A 20,577-nucleotide genomic window follows, 5' to 3' on the forward strand; every position below is an offset into this window, starting at 1 on the left:
CCTGAGTCCACCACCTCTTTTTAACGTTTTTTCTTTCTTAACATAGACGGCTTCCTACAAGTATTTGAGATAAGTATTTTAGAGTTCTGCAGAAATTTTATAGTAACATTTAATTCAGGACTCTTTCTAGATCATTCTTACACATGGATATGCTTTCCTCAGAAACAGTCCAGCTGTGTATTTAAGTCTGTTGTTGCCAGAAGATAATCCTTCACGCTGAAAAATAGTGATGTTTTGTTTTCTTTCTGACAAAATGCCTCCCCACAGCATGATGCTCCCACCGCCAGTTTCACACTAGCCCTGTACCTCTCACAATTTTTTTTTTATGTTATACAAAAAGTCTTCCACATGATTGCCTTTTCTCCTAAATGGCTTGTTTTGACCTTTAAACTTTCAGTGGTTTTATTGTCACAATGGTTTCTTCTTACAAGGCTCCCATAGGCACGTTTTTTAGATAGTAAACGTAACAAGAACTGGTCCTTATTAGGAGTAGCTTCTCCAGAGTTAAAATTGAAAGTTGCTTCCTTACTGAATCTCTTGTTAACCTCGTTAGGTGGACTACCCAGGCTTGGTGGCTTTATTTCCTGTAATCTCTCCATTTTGAAGACAAGTTACTTTTACTATTACTTTTCACTTATTTTTCCTTCAATATTTTTCCCTCATAACAGTAACTTTAGTTATTTGCTTGTTTGGTTGTTGTATCTGTGTAGGATCCAGGACCTCTGAGCAAGGATTGAAATCTATTCAGTTTGTTTATTGAATCTGTTAGTTATATTTGTTTAACCAAAATGATCACTAAACAGATTTACTTTAAAAAAAAGAATACCCCAATTTCTTTTCTTTCACTCTGCACTGTTGATCCCTGCTCAAATGATGGCCTTGTGAACTCCCAAACTCTTGTGAATTTCTACTGCAGTGTTTGAGATTAGCCTGAGGCAGATATTTGTTCATTGAGAACAGCAGTCGAACATATTCTCACATTCATCCAAGACATTTAAAAAAAAAACTAATGAAACAGCTTCATTTATTTTATCTTTATTCCTAGCAGAACACAAGCTGTAAAATTCACTGTTAAACCATTTATTGTTTCTTTCTGCAGCATCTTTTTTTTCTATATGCAATTTCTGATCATCAAACTTCTTTCATGGTTTCATAATACTGTACCAAAATAACTGTTTTCCACAAGAAAATAAAATAAAATGACAATGTAGAAGATCAGTCTAATGAGAACAAGCGTATTTACAATTGGTGGTCATTTTTTTTCCAAAATGTCCTCTTATGGCTGAAGTCTTCTCTGCTGTACTATCCATACACAATTATTCAGCACAAGATGATTCTTTGCAACAAGAGTGTACACTCTGAATTTTCTTCTCCCCTCCTGGTGAAACGCCCCTCTTCTTCTCTGTGCTGTTTTCCTCTTCCTCGTCTGACCCAACCAAAGGCGTGTCCCCTCCATTGATGTTGGCGACCTGGCTGTCAGAGGAGCAATCTGAAGATGTGGAGGACATGCGGGACTTGCTGTCTAGGCTCTCAAGGACGTGTTGAAATAGCCCGTTCCTGATGGCCTCCTCATTGCTGTTGCTGCTTGCTTGTATTTGGAGTCATAAAGTGAAATGTTTAAGACATTTAAACTTATTTATTTGGGTTGAACTATGATCCAGTTTAATACCTGGCATTGGGGAGGACAGCACCCCTTCTTCCCCCACAGAGTTGAAGAAGACGTCCACAGGGTCTTGATCAGAGAGGTCAATGAGCTCCATCTGGTCGAGGAGGTCTACATTCACCTCCATTGAGGAAATACTGCCAATTGGAGCTACAGAAAAGGAACATAATTAGTTTAAACATTTAAAGATTTTTGTAGTGCAGAACTCTACTATTAAATTCCAGCTTACGTCTCCTGTAGTCCCTGATGCACAGGTGTGCGGAGGACAGGTATACATCTACTTCATGTTGAAAGACCTCCTCAAAGAAACGCTGCCTCTCTCTAAGCTTGAGCTGCTGTGCTGATTCCATGTCTGGGCGTCTCTGGGTGAGGTCTGTCTCTGCTGGGAGGGCAGACATTTCATACACACAGTTTTAAGGTCACACAGCTTTGTACACTACCAGTAGTAATTTGGCCAGTCAGGTGATGGCACAAGCACTTAAAGGTATAGTGGAGGATGTTGTTTTTTCCCGGTGGATCATCAAAATAAGTGGTCCTCCTAATGGTCAATCATGATGGTGATATCTTTACGTAGGGCCGTCCTATGTGCTCGTCCCCATTTTTACTTACCGGTGGTGAGTCTGACATAGTGGAAAAATTGCAAATCTTTTTTTGGAAAGTAAGCTTGTATGAGCGATGCAAACAGCAACTTTTAAACAGAGCGTCCATGAGGAGAAATGGGCTTGTGCATGCTCTTACACACGTTTAATAGGCATTTCCTCTCTGGACTGAGTACAGGGGTTGTGCATGTGCATTTTCTTTTTAAGTAGAGAGGGCGGGTCTTTTGAAAAATTCTCGGAAATCCTCCACTATACCTTTAAAGAAGAGTTCTCTGTGCTTTGCACTCTAAGTTTTTTCTGATGCTTATTGTCATCTATCTAAGACTAAGGACTGGCTGTTCCCATGTATAACTATGTCTTCGAGACAGTTAGGTAATGATGCTGAAGTTTGTGTGGGATTGCCCTTAAGTCAGCATCTTTAAAAAGGTATTTAGCTTTTGTTCTGGCATTTAATACCAAACGATATTTATCTTAATTACACAAAACCCATCTCAGCTGTGAATGGTTGGATCCATGTAGGCATCACATGCTCTGCTAAGCACAGCTGTTTGTGTGAACTGCAAAACTTCATGCATATTTCAGGACCCTATAAGAGGTGTAAGCCAGAGGAGGGCAACATTGAGCCGTACGTAAGTGAGCCTTAAAATAATCTAATTTCTGATTTTATTAACAGGATGTAAGAAACATAACAATGACAGTGTTGAGGATTATAGATTTTGCATCTATATCAAAGCAAATTTCTTAAATTCCCATATCCATCAATTATCTGCATGAAATCTAAGTTTTACTGAGCTCATCACCAGCAGTTAAAGATGGCCACACTTTGCTTGCCCACACATTTCCAGTCCTGTTCTATAGATTCAGAGTAGAACTGTGACTCCTCTCGCCAAGTTAATCCTTTTTGAGAAACCATGTGATCCAATTTCCTTCCTCATCAGCATCACTGTAATATAAGCCGACTGGAGCTCCAAAGCAGCCAAGTAAAGACTTGAGTTCAGACAGAGCAGTAACATAAATAAGGGGTTCTCTGTTTAAGGCTGCAAATTTGCTGTTAATTTAGAGACAAACTTCATAAATATGCAAGGTATTAGTTGAAGAACAAACATGAATTGAACAATATTCTTCTGTGGAAATTCTAACAACTGTTATCAGTCCAGCTGGACGACAGAGCAGTGTTTGAGCTGCAAGCAGTGATTATAACCTAGCTAACGAGGATTGAACTAATTGGATCAGTCCTCTGAGTCATCTCTAAACTGAAAGTAAATTCAAGCTTTAGTTGAAGCTCTAGTAAATGGAGGGCCCAGCAATCAGCACCTTAAAATAATCAAGTGAATGCATTTTTAGATTAAAAAAAATAGAATCTCTTGTGGCAATAAGAAGCAGCTTGTGATCCCAGACTTTCAGTCAGGGGCTTAACAATAAGTAAAGGAGCATAGAAAGTGCTGCAAAAACATCCATCTCTGGAGGAAGAAAGCAAAAAAGCTGATTTTAAAAAAGCAACAAGTTGTCTTGTTTGGTATGCTGCATCAGCACAGTGCTCCCCGTGAGTCATGACCAGGAGCTCATTTACGATGGAGGCATGACAAGGGCCTGTCAGAGTAGCTCTAAGCTGAACTTACTGACAGGGTGTTGACAGGGATGGCAATGAGAAAGAGAGAGCTTTAAAAGGAAGACTGAGGATGTTTCAAAGCACCAAGGGTAGTCCCAGCAACCATACATTAGCCTGGTTTATTAGTTTAATAAATGGGGATGTCAATATTTCTACTATCAAATTATCTACACTAGCATTGAAAACAAACTGTTGAAACTGTTAAAGATCAGATTACCACCAGACCACCTGGAAGACATCGACATTTTAACCTAAATGGAATAGGAGTATAGCGCAAAAACAATGGTCCATTGCTCACCTCCTTTCACCCGTTTTTGAATACACATGTCAAATTAAAACTTCATATTTTTAAAGCGAGAAAGCCTCCCCAGCCATCTTGGCCCTCTGTAAAAAGTATATCTAATCATTTGTTCTGCCTTCAGGTATTTGTGTTACCAATTATCTGTCAAATCGCACTTAAGAGATCTTTACCAGTTATTCTTTGCATAAATGTTTTAATTCAGCCCCTTGTAGACTTTGAATAAATAGTATTATGGGATTTCTTCAAGGTCCCAAAGCCCTGAGGAAGCCCTAGACAAACTACTACCTCTTGCCTGTCAGTATGATGTTCTTTTTCTAATATTCTGTTATGTTTTGGTTCAAAGTATTCTTTTCCCTTGCATATCAAATCAGTATTAATATCTATAACAATGTTCTCATATCAAATAGTGTCACTTCGACTGTTATGTGTATGTTAATCAAGTCTCAGTTTAAACATGTTGCTAAATGCACCCATGTATACCCTTCATATGATAGATAGATAGATAGATAGATAGATGATAGATAGATAGATAGATAGATAGATAGATAGATAGATAGATAGATAGATAGATAGATAGATAGATAGATAGATAGATAGATAGATAGATAGATAGATAGATAGATAGATAGATAGATAGATAGATAGATAGATAGATAGATAGATAGATAGATAGATAGATAGATCGATCGATCGATCGATCGATCGATCGATCGATCGATCGATCGATCGATAGATAGATAGATAGATAGATAGATAGATAGATAGATAGATAGATAGATAGATAGATAGATAGATAGATAGATAGATAGATAGATAGATAGATTTCTAAAATATTCAAGCTGTTCATTCAATAATAACTCTCCTTCTACGGCAATTGCCCAAATTGATTATTATAAAATATATTGGTTCATTTACAGAAGATGGAAAATGTTTTTTAGATAGTCAGCTCATCCAGAAAAACATACAGTTCAGTTACAGTAAGTGTAGCATACCACATCCTCGTATAGCAGAAGATTTCACACCCTTAATCCAGAAAACCATGCAGTATTCAGAGGAGGAGTAAATCAAAACAAATTTTTTTACTTAAAATATATGACATTACTTGGTGTTGCTCGAAGGATATTTCATTTCCTCCAATTTAAGCTTGCACAAAAGATTTTACTCGATGTGAAGACAGGAAGCACTTTATCCGCTGTAATTACTAAAGTGTGAGTGCTCTTTTAATGATTATTATTGCCTTAGCATTAATTAATAATTAATCGTTAGGCTTATTTAGGTATATTTCCTTTTATTTTAAGTTAATCAGAATATAGCAGACATTAGTTGGTTTTTTGAACGATAAATCTTCAGATTTATTATCAGTAGAACATATTTTTATGCATGTTCTGATTTGTTTTTAATATAATGACTATGTCTTGGTGTCAAAAAAAAGCCTAATACTAATAGTTCATTTTGAGGGTCGTCTCTAATCATTAATCTACAGTTTTTCACTGAACCTTTGCAGAATGTGAAGAGAGCAGCAAAGACAAAACAAGATGTCTTACACATTAAATAGGCCTTCTTGAAATGTGACTAAATGTGTACTATGTCCAGCTGACAGTACCGTGCCAGAGATAAGGCAGAGGGTTTGTTTTGGAAAGCGTCTAACCTGAGCTGGATTAAATTGATTCCTTGTAAGGCTGCAGGTTTAAATATAGCTGCTTATCCTGGTGTGTTTTCCCACCCAGTTAAACACTGATTGATCACGTCATTGATTGTTTCCACTTAGAGCTCGATGCCCCTGGGCAGCTAAAGGTTAGCTACAGATGTGTATCCTCACATCGATTTTACTTCCCTATCCATGTTTTTTCCTTTTTTTCTACCACATCAATTCAAACGTTACAGCTTCTCTGGCCACAGACGACCCCACTGACCTCAGAGTAACACAGAAACTCTCATGGGAAAATCTTCAGCCAAAGTAATGATGGGATTACATGCCTATTGTAGCACCACTCTACACAACAGTCATTGGTTTTGTAGTAGATGAAGAGAAGACTGTGATAGATTTCATTCACTTAGTCTTTTCCCTCTCTACCTTCTCCCTCTTGTTTTCTTCTTTTACAATAGGACTTAAGAAGCAGAGGTCCATAAGATCCGCTGGAAAGGAATGTCTGGAACAGACAGAAACGTTTTTCTCCACTGAAGGAGCAGGCCGGATGTGTCTGCATGCTACCCTGCATCCCCACATAAAGACAAAGTCAGATCTTTGGCTCATGCAGCAGGCAAATAAAGGACTCTTTCAAGACAAACGCAAAGGCAGAGATGTAACAGAATGGGACTGACTTCTCTCCTTCGAGATAATGCAAGTTCTAAGATTGCGTAATTTGGGTTTTTGTCATGGCATATTGAAAAGGGCTATTCAGCCTTAAAGAATTACTACAATTTTAAACAGTGACTGGGTAAAGCTACAGTACAACCATAGGGATCCATGTCCATCAAACTTTTTACCATTATTTTAGACTTAGAGACTTAGACTTAGACTTGACTTTATTAATCCCCTGGGATTACTCCCTTCGGGAAATTGTATTTCCAGTAGCAGGAAAAATTGCACATATAAGAAGAAAAAAAGAGGATGTTTAGACACAGTATATACAATAGAAAAATAGAATAAAATCAATTAAATAAGGTGTAGGAAGATGTATTGGGGGATGAGGATAGACAAATAAATACAGAGGGCTATAGCAAGAAAACAATGACTTAAATTAACAGTTATGTAGTGTATTGCACTTGAATGTCCAGATTATAAAAACCAAAGCGAGTATCTACAACTCCTTCACTTCTGTTCTCTTCTCTTAACTCTATTTCCTACTCCCCCCCAGAGAGGAGTTATAGAGCCTGATGGCATGAGGGACAAAGGAGTTCCTGAGTCTGTTGGTCCTACATTTGGGAAGGAGCAGCCTCCCACTGAACAGGCTCCTCTGGTTGCTGATGACGGTGTGCAGGGGATGACTGACATTGTCAATAATGTCCAGCAGTTTGTCCAGTGTCCTCCTCTCTGCTACCGTCACCAGTGAGTCCAGTTTCATGCCGACCACAGAGCCGGCCCGGCTCATTTCATTATTTGCCTTAGTGTAAATGTATGCCACACTTTTCAGCTTTTGTTTTTTACTGAATTTCATTTACACCTTGCCTTGTATGGATCAATTGCATGAAATCAAACTAAAATACATTACAGTTTCTTGTTGTGACAAGAACATTTTTGAATTGAATGGGTGTGAATATTCTGGGAATCTGGGACAGTAGAGTAGGCACCCTTCTGTTTATGTTAGTGTGTAAAGCCTGAATTATGTTTTTTTCTGTGCTGTGATGAAGATGGAAACATAAAAGAGGTCAGCATGTCATCTAAGGAGCGGAATTCACTATCCCTTTATGATGCTGGATCATATAGCAGTCAACTAAATCTGATCTCCTCACAGCACAGTGTCGAGTACATGTACCTAAATGAAAAAGAGAAATCAGGTCACTCTTCCTGTCTGTTTAATATCTGGATGGCACGTGTTTCTCTTCATGTTTCTTTTTTTTTGGGGGGGGGGGGGGGGGGGGGGTGGCAACTGCCCACTGAGCTACCCCCTTTTAGAAGCGTCAGCTGCCCAAACATCAGCAGTAAAGCATTGATTCCAGGGCTAAATGAGGGGATAAGAGAGCTCAGTGTCACCCACAGGCAGTCATTAGGGCCATCAGTGAGCTGAAAGAAAATGTGAGCTCACAAGAAGCTCCCCTGTGATGAAGAGAAAGAAGGTCAAGGAAGTGCAGAGAAGTACTTCTAACGAAACATTTTTTCTTTTGTTTTGACGTGTCATCTTAGAAGTTAAACTTCTGGTGAAAAGACTAAAACCGCCTCTGGGAATAATTACTTTTTTCTCCACTTTGATTATAAAGTAGTTTGCTACATTCCTTCTTTGGTTCAGTCTAAGCCGAGTTATTTGCTAGAAGGTGGTTTCCCAGCCCAAGTGAATGAAGTAATCCCTATTTAAATAGCACTTATCCAGTACATACAACCAAGTATTGCTTTACATATACCCATATAAAGAGCAGATTGAAAAGAAAATATTTTAACCTCTTTCAGCCCCTGCTTTTTAAGCAATCTCTTTAGGTTGTACTCAGTAGGATTGTTTTCCTCAGTTCCCCCTCTCCTATACTCTCTAAAGTCTTCTGTAAAAAAAAAAAAAAAAACTGATGTGGAGACTGAGATGACCATAAGAGAGCATTGATTTGGCCCTATGTTATAGCATAGTGATGGTGTCAAAAGGTTCCTATATGCAGGACCCCCACTTCTGATGGTGAGCCCCAAGGCAGTTGTGGCTACAGTGTAGCTTACCAACATCCTTGTATGTCTATGTGTGTGAATTAGCGAATAACTGAAAGTATTCTAAAACCCTTTGGAGTGCCATGACTTGAAAAGATGCAATATACAGTAGGTGCAGGCCATTTGCCATGTGTTTTGGATCATTATCATGAGCCTGTTAACAGATCCAATAATTGCCCATTCTAGGTTTACAATATACCAACAGGACTTTTATTTTGAAATGCATTTTAAAGTTTTCTGATGTCCTTTCATTGAAAATCTTTCCAGGCCTTTAGGGAAAAAAACAGTTCCACAGAATCCTTTATCGTCCACTTTATTGAATGATTGGTTTGAGCTGCTCAATCTCAATTTGCTCCAACTGAAGCAAATTCAGGTCCGACCAGCAAGCGGTATACTAATGTAAAACTCTTTGATTGATAACGCCTCTACCTGTCAACGTGTGGTTGGAGGTTGGTTGAGGACCCAAATGCAGAGATCAGGGAGGCAGAAATAAGCTCTTGCAGGTTTAATGAAGTAACTAAGGAAAAATCCAAAAATACAAAAGAACCAAACAAACAGAAAACATCAGGAAAAACTCACATGGGGAACAAGAGACGAGGGAGCATCAGAACAACAAGGAACCAGCATGGAAGAACTGCACAAGAAGAGTATATATTAGAGACAGAACAAAGACTTGGGTTATCAACTGATATGGAGCAGGTGTGGATGGAAGAGACTAGAAGGGAGCTAGGGGAAAGGAGAAAGGCACAATACGGTGACATAGTCACTAAAGACTGACTTAAATATAAAACAAAATGGAAAACAAACTAAAGATCAACAAAACAGAATAACTTAGATGACTAAAAGCTACAATCCAAGAGGGGTGAACCATAACACTACAAACCTGCTCAATGAGAATTACAGCAAGATGTGCATGGGTGGGACTTCCGAATTGGAAACGTCTGTTTTATTTCAATATTAGTTATTAAGTAAAAACTAAAAACTAAGATTTATTTAAAAATATAACAAATCAAAAATAAAAAAGTACATAAGTCTTAACAGTAATTATTGACTTCTTCAGGTTGAAAAGAGAGTTACTGTGTTTTTATATATATCTTTTTTTTTACCCCAAATTAACAATCTACCAAAAAGGAAAGTTTTGAATATCTTTTTGGTAGATTATTACAAAAAGTGGATATAATCTAAAGCTTTTTACACATCTCTTTCACTTTTTTCTCTAAAATTATCTAATTACAATAAATCGATAAGTGAATTATCTTTCCTGCAGCTTCTTAGCCTGTCTGCACCAGTGACCTCTAAACACAGGGGCCTGCCTCAGGGGTCCGTTTGAGGTTTAACAAATTCAGATTCAAATCCTCAACTCTAAATTGATCTAACCTAAATCGGGAACTCTGAGTGTTCGGTTTCACAATGGCTGCTATCAACTAGTTCAATCAATTTTAACCAGGTCCATGCAGAGTTAAGCTCGTGCGCAACAAGTATGAAAAGCAATTATCAGTGGAGCACTGATTTGATGAGTCACATTGACAAAAGTCAACAAGAAGTGCCTATTTCACCTCACTGAAACTAGAGATTTTAACGCAGAAATGCAAAAAAAATTTTTTATAAAAAAGGAAAATGTGTTTAAAAGACAGAGAAACAGCGCTACAGCTACAAAGGAGAGGAAGATGGAGAAGATTTTTCTTTGAGTTAATGCTTAAGTGTATATGAAGTGGGAAGGCAGTTTTCACAATTATTAAAAGCCCTCCTCTCTATTGTTCTATTTGTACTAAAATAAGATTCTTTCTGATCAAAATCACACTTCTAAATTACATTTTTGTAGCAGAAACTGAATTTCAGAAAGAAAAAAAACAGAACTAGTAAGGATGTTACTAGTAACAAGACTACCGGTAGTAAGAATTAAGCGTTATATATCTATAAAACTATGACGGTTAAGTGGCCATTCTGAAATTTATCAGCTTGACTGAAAATGTATTTATGATATCTGAGAAACATTTTTCATAGTTAAAATAATGCAAATGCTGACCAGTGTGTTAGAAATATGGAGATCTGAAATTAATGTAATGACATCCAGAATCTTTATTGTAGATGTGGAGAAGCTCATTTTGTTTGAAATGAATATTCAAAGTTTGTTTTAACACCTAATGTGTGTAACAGACCCAGTGAATGATATAAATGTATATATATTTTATACTCAAAACTACGACAAAAAGTTTTCTGAGTAAATCAGAAAATAAAACAAAATTATTGGCTGTAATGAGAGTGCAGACAGTGGATACTCCAAATTTAAAGAAGAAAACCTGCCAGGTTAGATGTGGAGTCAATGTTATTACGATGACTGAAAAAGATTAAAGGAACTCTTTTTGTGAACCGGAAAAGTCAGAGTTTCCCTGTTTTCAGGTTTGGAAAACTTAGAGTTTTCGGTAAACCTGCCTCGTGAAACGGACCCCAGGGGAAAACTGAGTAAACTGGGCATCCTTTCCAAAACCCCTCATAGGTTCTAAGTATAACTTTCCACTGCACTGCACTTCCTTTCCACATTCCTCAAAATAGGGTGTGGCAGTCAAACTATTAAAAACATGTTTTCCAGGGTTCTTTGAACTCTAGATTGTCTACTTAAGCCCCAGCCCTAAAAATGCCTTGTTTACAAGAATCAGGTTGCAAGGTTTGTGAATTATTCATTAGCTGCTGATGCTTTGTTATAAGTGTGTTTTTCAGCTGGTGTATTAGCTGAGGCTGTTTGCTGGGACAAAGCTGCATCCATCACCGTGCATTGACACTGACATCATCAGTGTAAAGCCTCTCTTTCATTGCACCATGACCCACAATAGGACTGTTTATAGGTCATTGTCCTGTCCCACTAGCCTCCACATGTCTAGCAGCAGACTGTCATGAGTTCTGATTAACACAATAGGCTTTAGCAGATGATAACGCACTGATCCACGGTTCTTTCCCACACTGGCAAATCCTCTTACACAGAACGGTTACCCCTGAACAGCAGAAGGGTGGCATTTTTCATCTTTTTAAAGTAAAGTGCATTGAAGCTGTGGGGCAGGGTCTGCAAAGTTTATACACTCACTGGAGTTATTTTTATAGTGATAATTCATCCAGATATTCCAAACAAGAGATTATTTATACCAAGCAGTGATGTGAAAATACTGATTCTCCTTTACAGATTTATACTATTACTACTTTCTGCCACACTGAAATGCTTCAGCTCATTAAACATTTTAATATAGGACAGAGATATCTTCAGTAAATACTAAAAAAAAATCGACTCAATATAAAAGAAAGAAAGCTACACTATCCAGATTTTATGTGAAAAGCAATTATACCTCTGAAGCGATTACTGCAGGACCTGTAGATTTAGGAAATCCCTTAAATACAAGCCGTCTGAAATAACAAAGCAAGTTGAAATACCTCGTGAAAAAACAGACAATGCCTTGATCCAAAATAAAAATTGGAAACCCTCCAACTAAGATTAATTTTAAACCATTCTACAAATAACAGGTATGTAAAAGGCTGGCAGTTGTCACAAAGATTTGCTTGTCCCAAAGGTGGCAAAACCAGTTAATGGGAAATAACTTTATGTAGCTTTAACATGTTTGTTTACTTGGATTTGGAGGGTTTGAAGCTCAATATTTCAACTACAGAGATTTAAACCAACATGTAGCAATCTTATGTAATTAATATTCTTGAATAGAAAAAAAAACACTTAATTTCATGTTTTTTTTTTTACAGAACTATTAAACTGATGGCAGGGATTACATACTTTATATTAGAGCAAGAACTGTAAAATAGAGAATAATAAGTGCAATAAATTGTAGGGAAATTTTTCAAGGATTAAATACAAAACATATCACTTATGAAAACTAAACCATAAGTGTTTAGAGAGGGTGCTCCCACTTCTGCTTTTTCTCAATAACTATTATTGTTATATTATTTAATCACTGCTGCACTTTAAAGAATGTAAATTTTATGAAAGCTTTAGAAAACAAAATTTTGTTTTGAATACACTCTGTTAACAAAATGACAATAAAAGTTGTCCAAGTTATTTTTCGTTAGAAAAAAAGGAAAAAAAAGATTTTTTTTTATGTAAATTTAAAAATTGACATAGTCGTGATGTGGCCAGTGACAACCCACACAAAGAATGAAGATGGCAACACATTCCTGAGGTTAGCCTATGGTACATATGATTGCTCTTTACTGTATGTGGGATTGCCCACCAAGCCAATATACAGTATAACTAACACCAAGAGAGAGTAAAGGTGCCAATGTGAGAGGTTTTGCTGTTGAGATTGATTAGTTGCACAACATTGAAATGAAAGTACCATCTTTTAAAATGAGGCTCTGCAAAAATTATATATATTCTGAATATCTTGCTTTTGGTTTATAAATCTCCTGCCATTCTTCTGGGATGTTTAATAGGAGGAGAGGAGGATGAGGGAATGAATATGATACTACAGGCACTCATGGCAGGGCAAAAGACGAAACTAATCAGACATCCGTCACAGCTGAAGTCACACTACATCATATTCACAGAGATCTTTTTTTTTTTTTTTATTGCTTTGACTGGAGTCATCCTTGGTTATAAGAGCACTAAATCACCAGTGTGTCTGATTACAACGAAGAACTACACATTATGCATTTTGGGTGTTTTACACAGTGCTTGTAACCATCCGTGTTGTTTTAGGAATTTAGTTTAAGAATTGAAGGATCTAAAAAAAAAAGATGCTTAATTATCTCAAGTTAAGAGAATTGTACAACATGAAAACATACAATCTCTTTAAGTTGGATATCAGTAATTTTGTGAGGTATTATGTACTGTAAGTATTTTTTTGTTTTGTGTCTCAGCCGGAGCCTACTGAATGTAACTACAGGACCAAATTAATCTAAAATACATTTTCAGAATCTTCTTTCCAAATAAAGATTAATTCAGAAGTACTTTGTTCAAATATAAACAAGGCAACCTAGCATTTTAACCAAACACAGATTAATCCCTCAGGCTTTCATCTGTCCAAGTCAAGTTTTAAGGTTGCATCTCTTTCTTTTCCTTTGGACATTTTTTAAAAAACAAATTAAGCTGATTCAAATGCACAGGCTTGCAATGTTTAAACTTTGTTACTATTAATTTTATTAAGACATTCCTTCATGCCTGTTGAGCTGAATTACACACCATGATTAAGCACTTGGCTGCTGCAAGGAGTTGCTTGACACACAGCAATTAGGAAATGAGTATAATGCAACCATTGATCCAGGTAATCCTGGTTGTTACAATAATTTATACAAATATGTCTGAGAATTTGCCAGGAAAAGAGGCCAGCTATTTCTTTTTCAGCCATACTTAAAAATGCATTGTACATCTAATCTAATGCATCTAATATTTCCTGCTAAAACCTGCCTCATAGGTAGTAATCGAGACCAGAAACTAGGAATACAGTTATTATTAGGAATCTCCTTGTCAACATGGGGCGTGAGGTTGCTTTAGGACCCAAAAGCAGAGATTAGTGAGACATAGAGGAGTTATTGTAGGTTAAGTGAAAGACTGAGGCAAACATGCAAACACACAAAAAATACTGAGAACCAAACAACCTGCAAACATCAAGGAAAACTCACATTAGGAGCCAGAGACGAGAAAGCAACTAACAACAACAAGGAACCAGTACTAAGAAACTGCACAGGGAGAGTATTTATGGGAAACAGAACAAAGACTGGGGTAATCAGATGATATAGAGGAGTTGTGGATGGAAGTTACTAGAAGTTAACTAGGGGAAATGACACAGGCACAAGGGGGCAACAGAGAGTAACTTAAGACTGGCTTAGATATAACACAAAATGTAAAATAAACCAAAGATGAACTAAACAGAATTACTTAGATAGTGAAAACTGAAAACTAAAAACTCAAAGTCTCAAAAGGGGAGAACCATAACGCTCCTGGTCTGATCCTGGGAAGTGGCTCAATTCCTGATCATTACATTTTATAATTATTTGTAACAGTACTCCTCTGTTTACTTCAGTATCATCTTGAACAAGAGGCACACCAGTTTTGCTAATTCAGCATATTTCACTTAGAATACAACCTTTTTCACGTTTTACAGTAATATTTACAGTGAGAGAGGTGCTGCAATGGCTTCCCATCTGTTCATGTCATGCGACCAGCTCAGTTAGCAGCAACAAGATTCCCACACATAGCTATGGTTGTAGCAGTAAGATACTGAAGAATTCCAACAGTATTTTCTGCATGTTTTGGCCACAAGCAAGGAACTAGAATTGCAGTAAACTTTTTTTTTTGCAGTAAACAATGAGTCAATTAGCAACAAGTTACATTAAAACAAAGCAAGGGCAAGAGTACTAGCAACAAACCTAATATAAAGCAAGCACTGTAAATGGATCAGCCTAATAAAGAAAAAAGAAAGATCCCTTGAAAATTTATCAATTGGTAGATTAGTCCTCTGTGTTTTACCCACCCTTAAGCTTGTTCTTAAGGAGGGTTCTATAAGCAAGGGCCTTGCTGAGGAACCTTGAGTGAAAGTCTAAGGATTAAATCTGTGATCTTGCAACCTCTCTAGAACAAACACACCAACCACAAGGTCACAATTTTCCAGTTAATAATAGTAAACAATGATGTTGACCTTAAGGCTTGGACAAAATCTTTGAAGAAAGAATCAAGGGGAAAAAAACGCATGTCTCCAGCCATGTCTCCTTCCGCGGCGGAGGGAGACATGGCTGTTGTTGGGCTCGCTGTCTGAATGACGGCGCGCACTGATACGAACAGAGAGAAAATAGGACCAATTGATAACGACGTGTGACTTTTTCCACTACAATGTTTTTGGGATGCGAAAATATCACTCTTTTGGACACATAATGTTTTGGGAAGAGAAAAGTTTTATTTCGCTGTTCCTAAAAACCTGCAGGACTACTTTCGGCTTGACCAAAACTTGACGATAACTCTGCTCACAGGACGCTGCCAGGGGTAAGTCAGTGTGATTGCATGCCGCTGGTGATCGGGATGCCATACAGATTCATGTCAAAAATACCGAACTATCCCTTTAATACAGATGAATGCTAGAGTGTACTATGTCTTATAACCACACCGTACAAAAGCAAGTACTACATATACCTAAATGTGTGTATGGACAGAATCCTGCATTATTGTTTTTATGTCAGTAGTTAAGGCAATAATTTGTGCTCCATATGTCAGGCTATATCTGTATAAGCCAAACATGCATTAGAAATTTAAGAGTTTTTATGAGCAAACCTAATTTGGTCATAAAATCTATTTCCTTTTTGTCATATTCCCAACAAGCTGCTTCAGTGTATTTCTAATATAGTAAAGTACTTAACAGGTTCCAACAGCTTCTTAGGTTATGATAGCATTATAGGATACAGTATAATTTTCCGAACATCTGTATTTTCCACATTGTCATACCTCCAAACCCTCAAATAATTTAACAGTTTTGTGTCATATATGCAAAGACATAAGGACATCTTAAAAGTCTGAAATTAATTTGTTTTTAAACCCCCATCTATTCTGATGCTCTAAAATAAAATTAAATGCAAACCATCATCTTAAGATGTCAGCAGAAGAGTCATAAAAGTCAACCTTTAAATAGCTTCACTACAAAGACTTAAAGAGAAACCTTTATTCCACTCACAACTCTCACTAGCAGCGGACTCAAGCAAATATTAAAACCTAATAGAGCCGAGTATATAGGGAAGCTGATAAAGCAACAGATGGGGGACAACTTCTCTGGAGTCAAAGCCCTGATCCATTTTAGTCTTGTGAAATCTCTGAACTAGATGGTACTAATTAAGTTTCAGATCCTATCTGGGTTACTTTGTCTATGAAAACAGACTGCAATGAGTCAACTCTGACGGGATCTGACAGAGCAATCCCATTAGGAAGAATAGATCTTTGTCTGTATTTCTGCTTTGGTCCTAGTCCAACATTACGTCTCTGTGTGTGAGTGTTCATTGTTTGGCTACCTTGTGGGGACACTGTAAGTCTAATTTCCCAGGAATATGAGACATTTTGTGGGGAAATGAAAGTGTGTGAATCAGTCAATATGTCCCTTTAAGGAAATGTTCTCTTCTTGGTTGGGAGGCTACGGAGTCAATTGAATTTAGGTTAGTTATGTATTGGTAATAGGGGGAGGGTTTGGTTGAAAGGAATGGGAGATAGAAGTCAATGCAAAGTCAACATGTGTGATTAAACTTGCATGTGAGTGACAACTTATAATTCCTTTTCATATTATCCGTACTTTACTAATAAAGTCATTGAGGGCGGAAGGGTGTTCTTACAATTCTACATAAGGTCTGACTTTGGGTTAGGTATGTACCAGTTATTATTAGGTTTAGGGAGAGGCTCAGAGTTAGGCTGGAAGGGGTTAAAATTAATGGAAATGAAGAAAAAGTCCTTGATGAGCCTGTTTAACCTAGCTGATGTTTGTATATGTTCATATTCAAATGCCTCCAGAGAATATGACCTGTTTGTCTAGTACTAGTGAGAAGGAGTTAGAGTGGTTAGTCAACATATCTTTCATATTTTTTGGCACAGGCAGCTCATGTGTTAATCACTGCAGATAACAACCCCAAAGGTAGCTATTAGCTGAACAGTCACACCGGCTTTCATTTATAAATGTTACAAAAATGGAGATTCTTCTTAGCAGTGGTACTGTTGAACATTAATTCAGTTCTCCTTACTTATGTAAATTTAGCATCATCATACGGTGGCCCTAAGGTCTAAATCACTACAACATTAACAAAGCACAATAACCAATTACAAAAGCACTACAACATTAAAGAAGCACTGCAACATTAAGGAAAGCACTACAACATTAACAAACCGGATGAGGTATGTCCCAGTGGGAGACCTAAGAGATTGCTGATTGGACTGCAGCTCATTTTACTTTGGAACCAGAAGTTATTCTGGCTTTAATTTGTTTTTTAAAAACATGAATATTCTCGGTGATCCAAACCTTAATAGTACTATTCATGCATTTTTTTAATCCGAGCATACATATGAGGTGATACGGAACATGCTCCGGACCAACCCCGATGTGTAAGTTAGTATGCGGTCAGTAAAGACTAATTTGAAGGAAGGCGGGCTGCATAGAAGAGGCTACTACTCTCCATTTCCTGATGTTAGTTGTGCCATTATACACTGTTTCAGGGGAGTGATAAATCTTTCTTTATGCTTTCTTTAATCTTGTAGTGCTTTCTTTAATCTTATAGTGCTTTTTTTAATGTTGTAGCGCTTTGTTAATGTTGTAGCGCTTTCTTTAATGTTACAGTTTATCCTGTGTCAGTGCCACATATTTTGCCATGTGGAATCATGGATACAAAATATGTTAGCATAGTTCTAACTCTAAGACAACAAAGTAAATTTTGTAAAGTTGTTGTCTCCGTAAATTCTTTATTGCTTTTTGAAGTGGGGTCAAGTTTCCACTGTTGTACTTCAACAGGAGAGCAAAAAATGTTGCTATGTCATTTCTCTGGTTATGTATCTCCTATAATTAAAACAATATTATTCTTTTGGACTTAAGGTTTATTCCCCAATTACCCTATGGTTTATTACCCACAAAGTGGTCAAATAATCTCTAGCTAATTCATTCAGTAAATTTGATATAGCTTTAGGTTAGTCTTCTTTAGTGCAGACTGAGAGTCTGCAAAGTGTAGCATGATATTAAATAATGTTATGAATATATAGGCGTTACAACATTTTTGTAAAAGTTCTACACATTTAGTAGACAAGTATATGCATAGTAGATCTTGCATCTCAGCATGGCTATGCTAAACATATAAGGTGTTTAAACAAGGCCAAGAAACAGTTTTGTTCAGCTGGTAATAGTGTATGGCAAATTTGTTAAACGTTTAGCAAACCAATTTGTGTGGCTTTCTGTAATTAAGAAATCATAGACATTTGAAATATATGGCAGATATGTATGGAGGATAAAAAGTGCCAAAATTAAATAAATAAATACAGCATTAAATAAATAATTAAATGTGTCAATAATTAATTAAATGTGGAATTAAATAAATAAATGTGTTATTCATTAATTAAAGCCACGTCACTAATATAAAGGGCCACAATTAAATTCATAAATACAGCAATAAACAATTAATTAAATGTGTAATTCATTAAATAAATAAGGAATTAAATATATAAATGTGTCATTAATTTAATAACATACGTCTTCATTTTATTAAAAAAATATACATAATTATTTCAGTGTGCATTTAATTATTTCATGGTCCTGTGTCGCAGTGCATCGAAACCATTAAAAGAATCTGTCAAACTCACCCATCAAAGTTAGGGGGCGGGGTTAACGCGAATCGAGTCGTCACCTACTGTATCAGAGTATGTTCACAACCTGTAGATCACAGTCTCTGTAATCGATTTGCTTCGCCTTAATGTGCAGGGTGACCAATCAGGTGTTAGATAACCCCCCCCTAACTTTAATGGGTGAGTTTGACAGATTCTTTTAATGGTTTCTATGCACTGTGACACAGGACCATGAAATAATTAAATGCACACTGAAATAATTATATATATTTTTGTAATAAAATGAAGACGTATTTTATTAAATTAATGACACATTATTATATTTAATTCCTTATTTATTTAATTAATTACACCTTTACTTAATTATTTATCCCTGTATTTATTTATTTAATTGTGGCACTTTATATTAGTGACGTGGTTTTAATTAATGAATGACACATTTATTTATTTGATGCCACTTTTAATTAATTATTGACACATTTAATTATTTATTTAATGCTGTATTTATTTATTTAATTTTGGCACTTTTTATCCTCCATAGTTATGTAGTAGTGGGATTTGTTATTTACTGAGATTCCCTAAAAACAAAAAAAAATTTTATATTACGGTAAGTTTATAAGTTTTTATGGATTGTTGTTTCAATTTGTTCACTAATAAATGCTGTTTTTTCTCTGACTTTTTCATGTAGAAATAAACTAATAGCGTTTAACTTCAAATTAACATTGCTTATATATTATATTTAATTTCCCTCTGGGAATAATAAAATATTTCTGAATTGAATTAAAATGAACTACTATCTAGAATTTTTTTAAGTTTTGATTTTTCTTACCCAAGGTTTTGCATTTAAAATCTAACTAAGTAAGCATGGCCGACACACCCTCCTGTTATGATAAATGAATCTTTACCAGTCCATATTTGGCCAAGAACTAGGTTAACAAAATGGTACAAGTTTTAAACCTGCAGCAATAACATATGTTTTTAGTAATTATTGTGGGGTTATTTGTCCATTTAAATTTACACATTTGACTGTAAGGAGAAATGTAAACAATAGAACAGACATACGCTCACACACTTTAGTACTAATTTCCTATAATGTTAAATCTGGGTCAAACTTATCATCTGATTAAACACACAGGATTCAGTTTCATAAGTTTTAATATCACTTACAAGGCAGAAGTTTGTTTTGAAGGTTGGCTGATGAGGAGCTCATGATGCTGAAAAAGTTGTTAAAAACAAAACCATCGATCAGATGTAAAGAAGGTTAAAGGTCAGTCTCCTCAGAGTTCAACCAAAATCCAGACAAGCATCTCCAACCTCCTCTTCTCTCGTCAACTGGTCCAAAGTATCCTGATATAGATTGCCTCCCCACCGGTTCTTCTTCCCTGCTTCTCTTTTTCCTCCCCGAGGGCAGCATTAGCCACTTGGATGAGAGCTAGAGCAACTTTGTGGCTCTGTGGATCAAACCAGCTGACCAATGACAGAAAGGAGGGAGGAGTTGGAAGAGAACAAGAAAAGCAGGGAGAGGAGGGAGGAAGAGATTTACCAGAGTGGAAAATACCAAGGAGGAACAGACACATGCCTCAGTTATTTTTGTCTTCTTGCTCCCCTTTCCCCTCCTCACATCCTCATTTACGTCTTTTGACCTCTTTCTCCTTGCTTGTTAGTAGACATCTAAGCTCAGCCTGTTGGAACAAAATCTTTCATCTGTAGAGTTATGTAACATGATGCATGCTGACAGTTAAGTCTTATAAGATCAATATAGTCTTTATTCTACA

At 36.5% G+C, this 20,577-nt stretch overlaps 1 protein-coding gene across 4 annotated transcripts; it reads right to left on the reverse strand.

Moving 5' to 3' along the window:
* Window positions 1–1,019: 1,019 nt before the first annotated feature.
* Window positions 1,020–20,271, reverse strand: si:ch211-253b8.5 (dysbindin). Of its 4 annotated transcripts, XM_038295223.1 has the most exons (5): window positions 20,117–20,271; window positions 19,970–20,016; window positions 1,893–2,045; window positions 1,670–1,813; window positions 1,020–1,588 (listed from the first exon to the last, which is right to left on the reverse strand). In XM_038295223.1, exons 2-5 carry the CDS (start codon window positions 20,010–20,012, stop codon window positions 1,317–1,319), a joined length of 612 nt encoding a protein of 203 aa, XP_038151151.1. In that variant the 5' UTR covers window positions 20,013–20,016; window positions 20,117–20,271; the 3' UTR covers window positions 1,020–1,316. The 4 variants fall into 4 exon arrangements, with proteins under 4 accessions (XP_038151151.1, XP_038151159.1, XP_038151145.1 ...); XM_038295231.1 differs by having other exon boundaries at window positions 1,893–2,042; window positions 19,970–20,266; XM_038295217.1 differs by having other exon boundaries at window positions 19,970–20,265.
* Between the last annotated feature and the right edge of the window lie 306 nt (window positions 20,272–20,577).

This window comes from Cyprinodon tularosa, unplaced genomic scaffold (assembly GCF_016077235.1).
Source record: "Cyprinodon tularosa strain WSP-4 unplaced genomic scaffold, ASM1607723v1 ctg11, whole genome shotgun sequence".
NCBI classification, from domain to species: Eukaryota; Metazoa; Chordata; class Actinopteri; order Cyprinodontiformes; family Cyprinodontidae; genus Cyprinodon; species Cyprinodon tularosa.

Bases quoted from the DNA above. Each gene is read 5' to 3' on its own strand.
- si:ch211-253b8.5 (XM_038295223.1), bottom strand. From the start codon at position 20,012: ATGAGCTCCTCATCAGCCAACCTTCAAAACAAACTTCTGCCTT. The intron at 2,046-19,969 runs GTAAGTGATATT...CTGCCCTCCCAG, and splicing joins TCAAAACAAACTTCTGCCTT to CAGAGACAGACCTCACCCAG. The intron at 1,589-1,669 runs GTATTAAACTGG...TCCAAATACAAG, and splicing joins GCTGTCCTCCCCAATGCCAG to CAAGCAGCAACAGCAATGAG.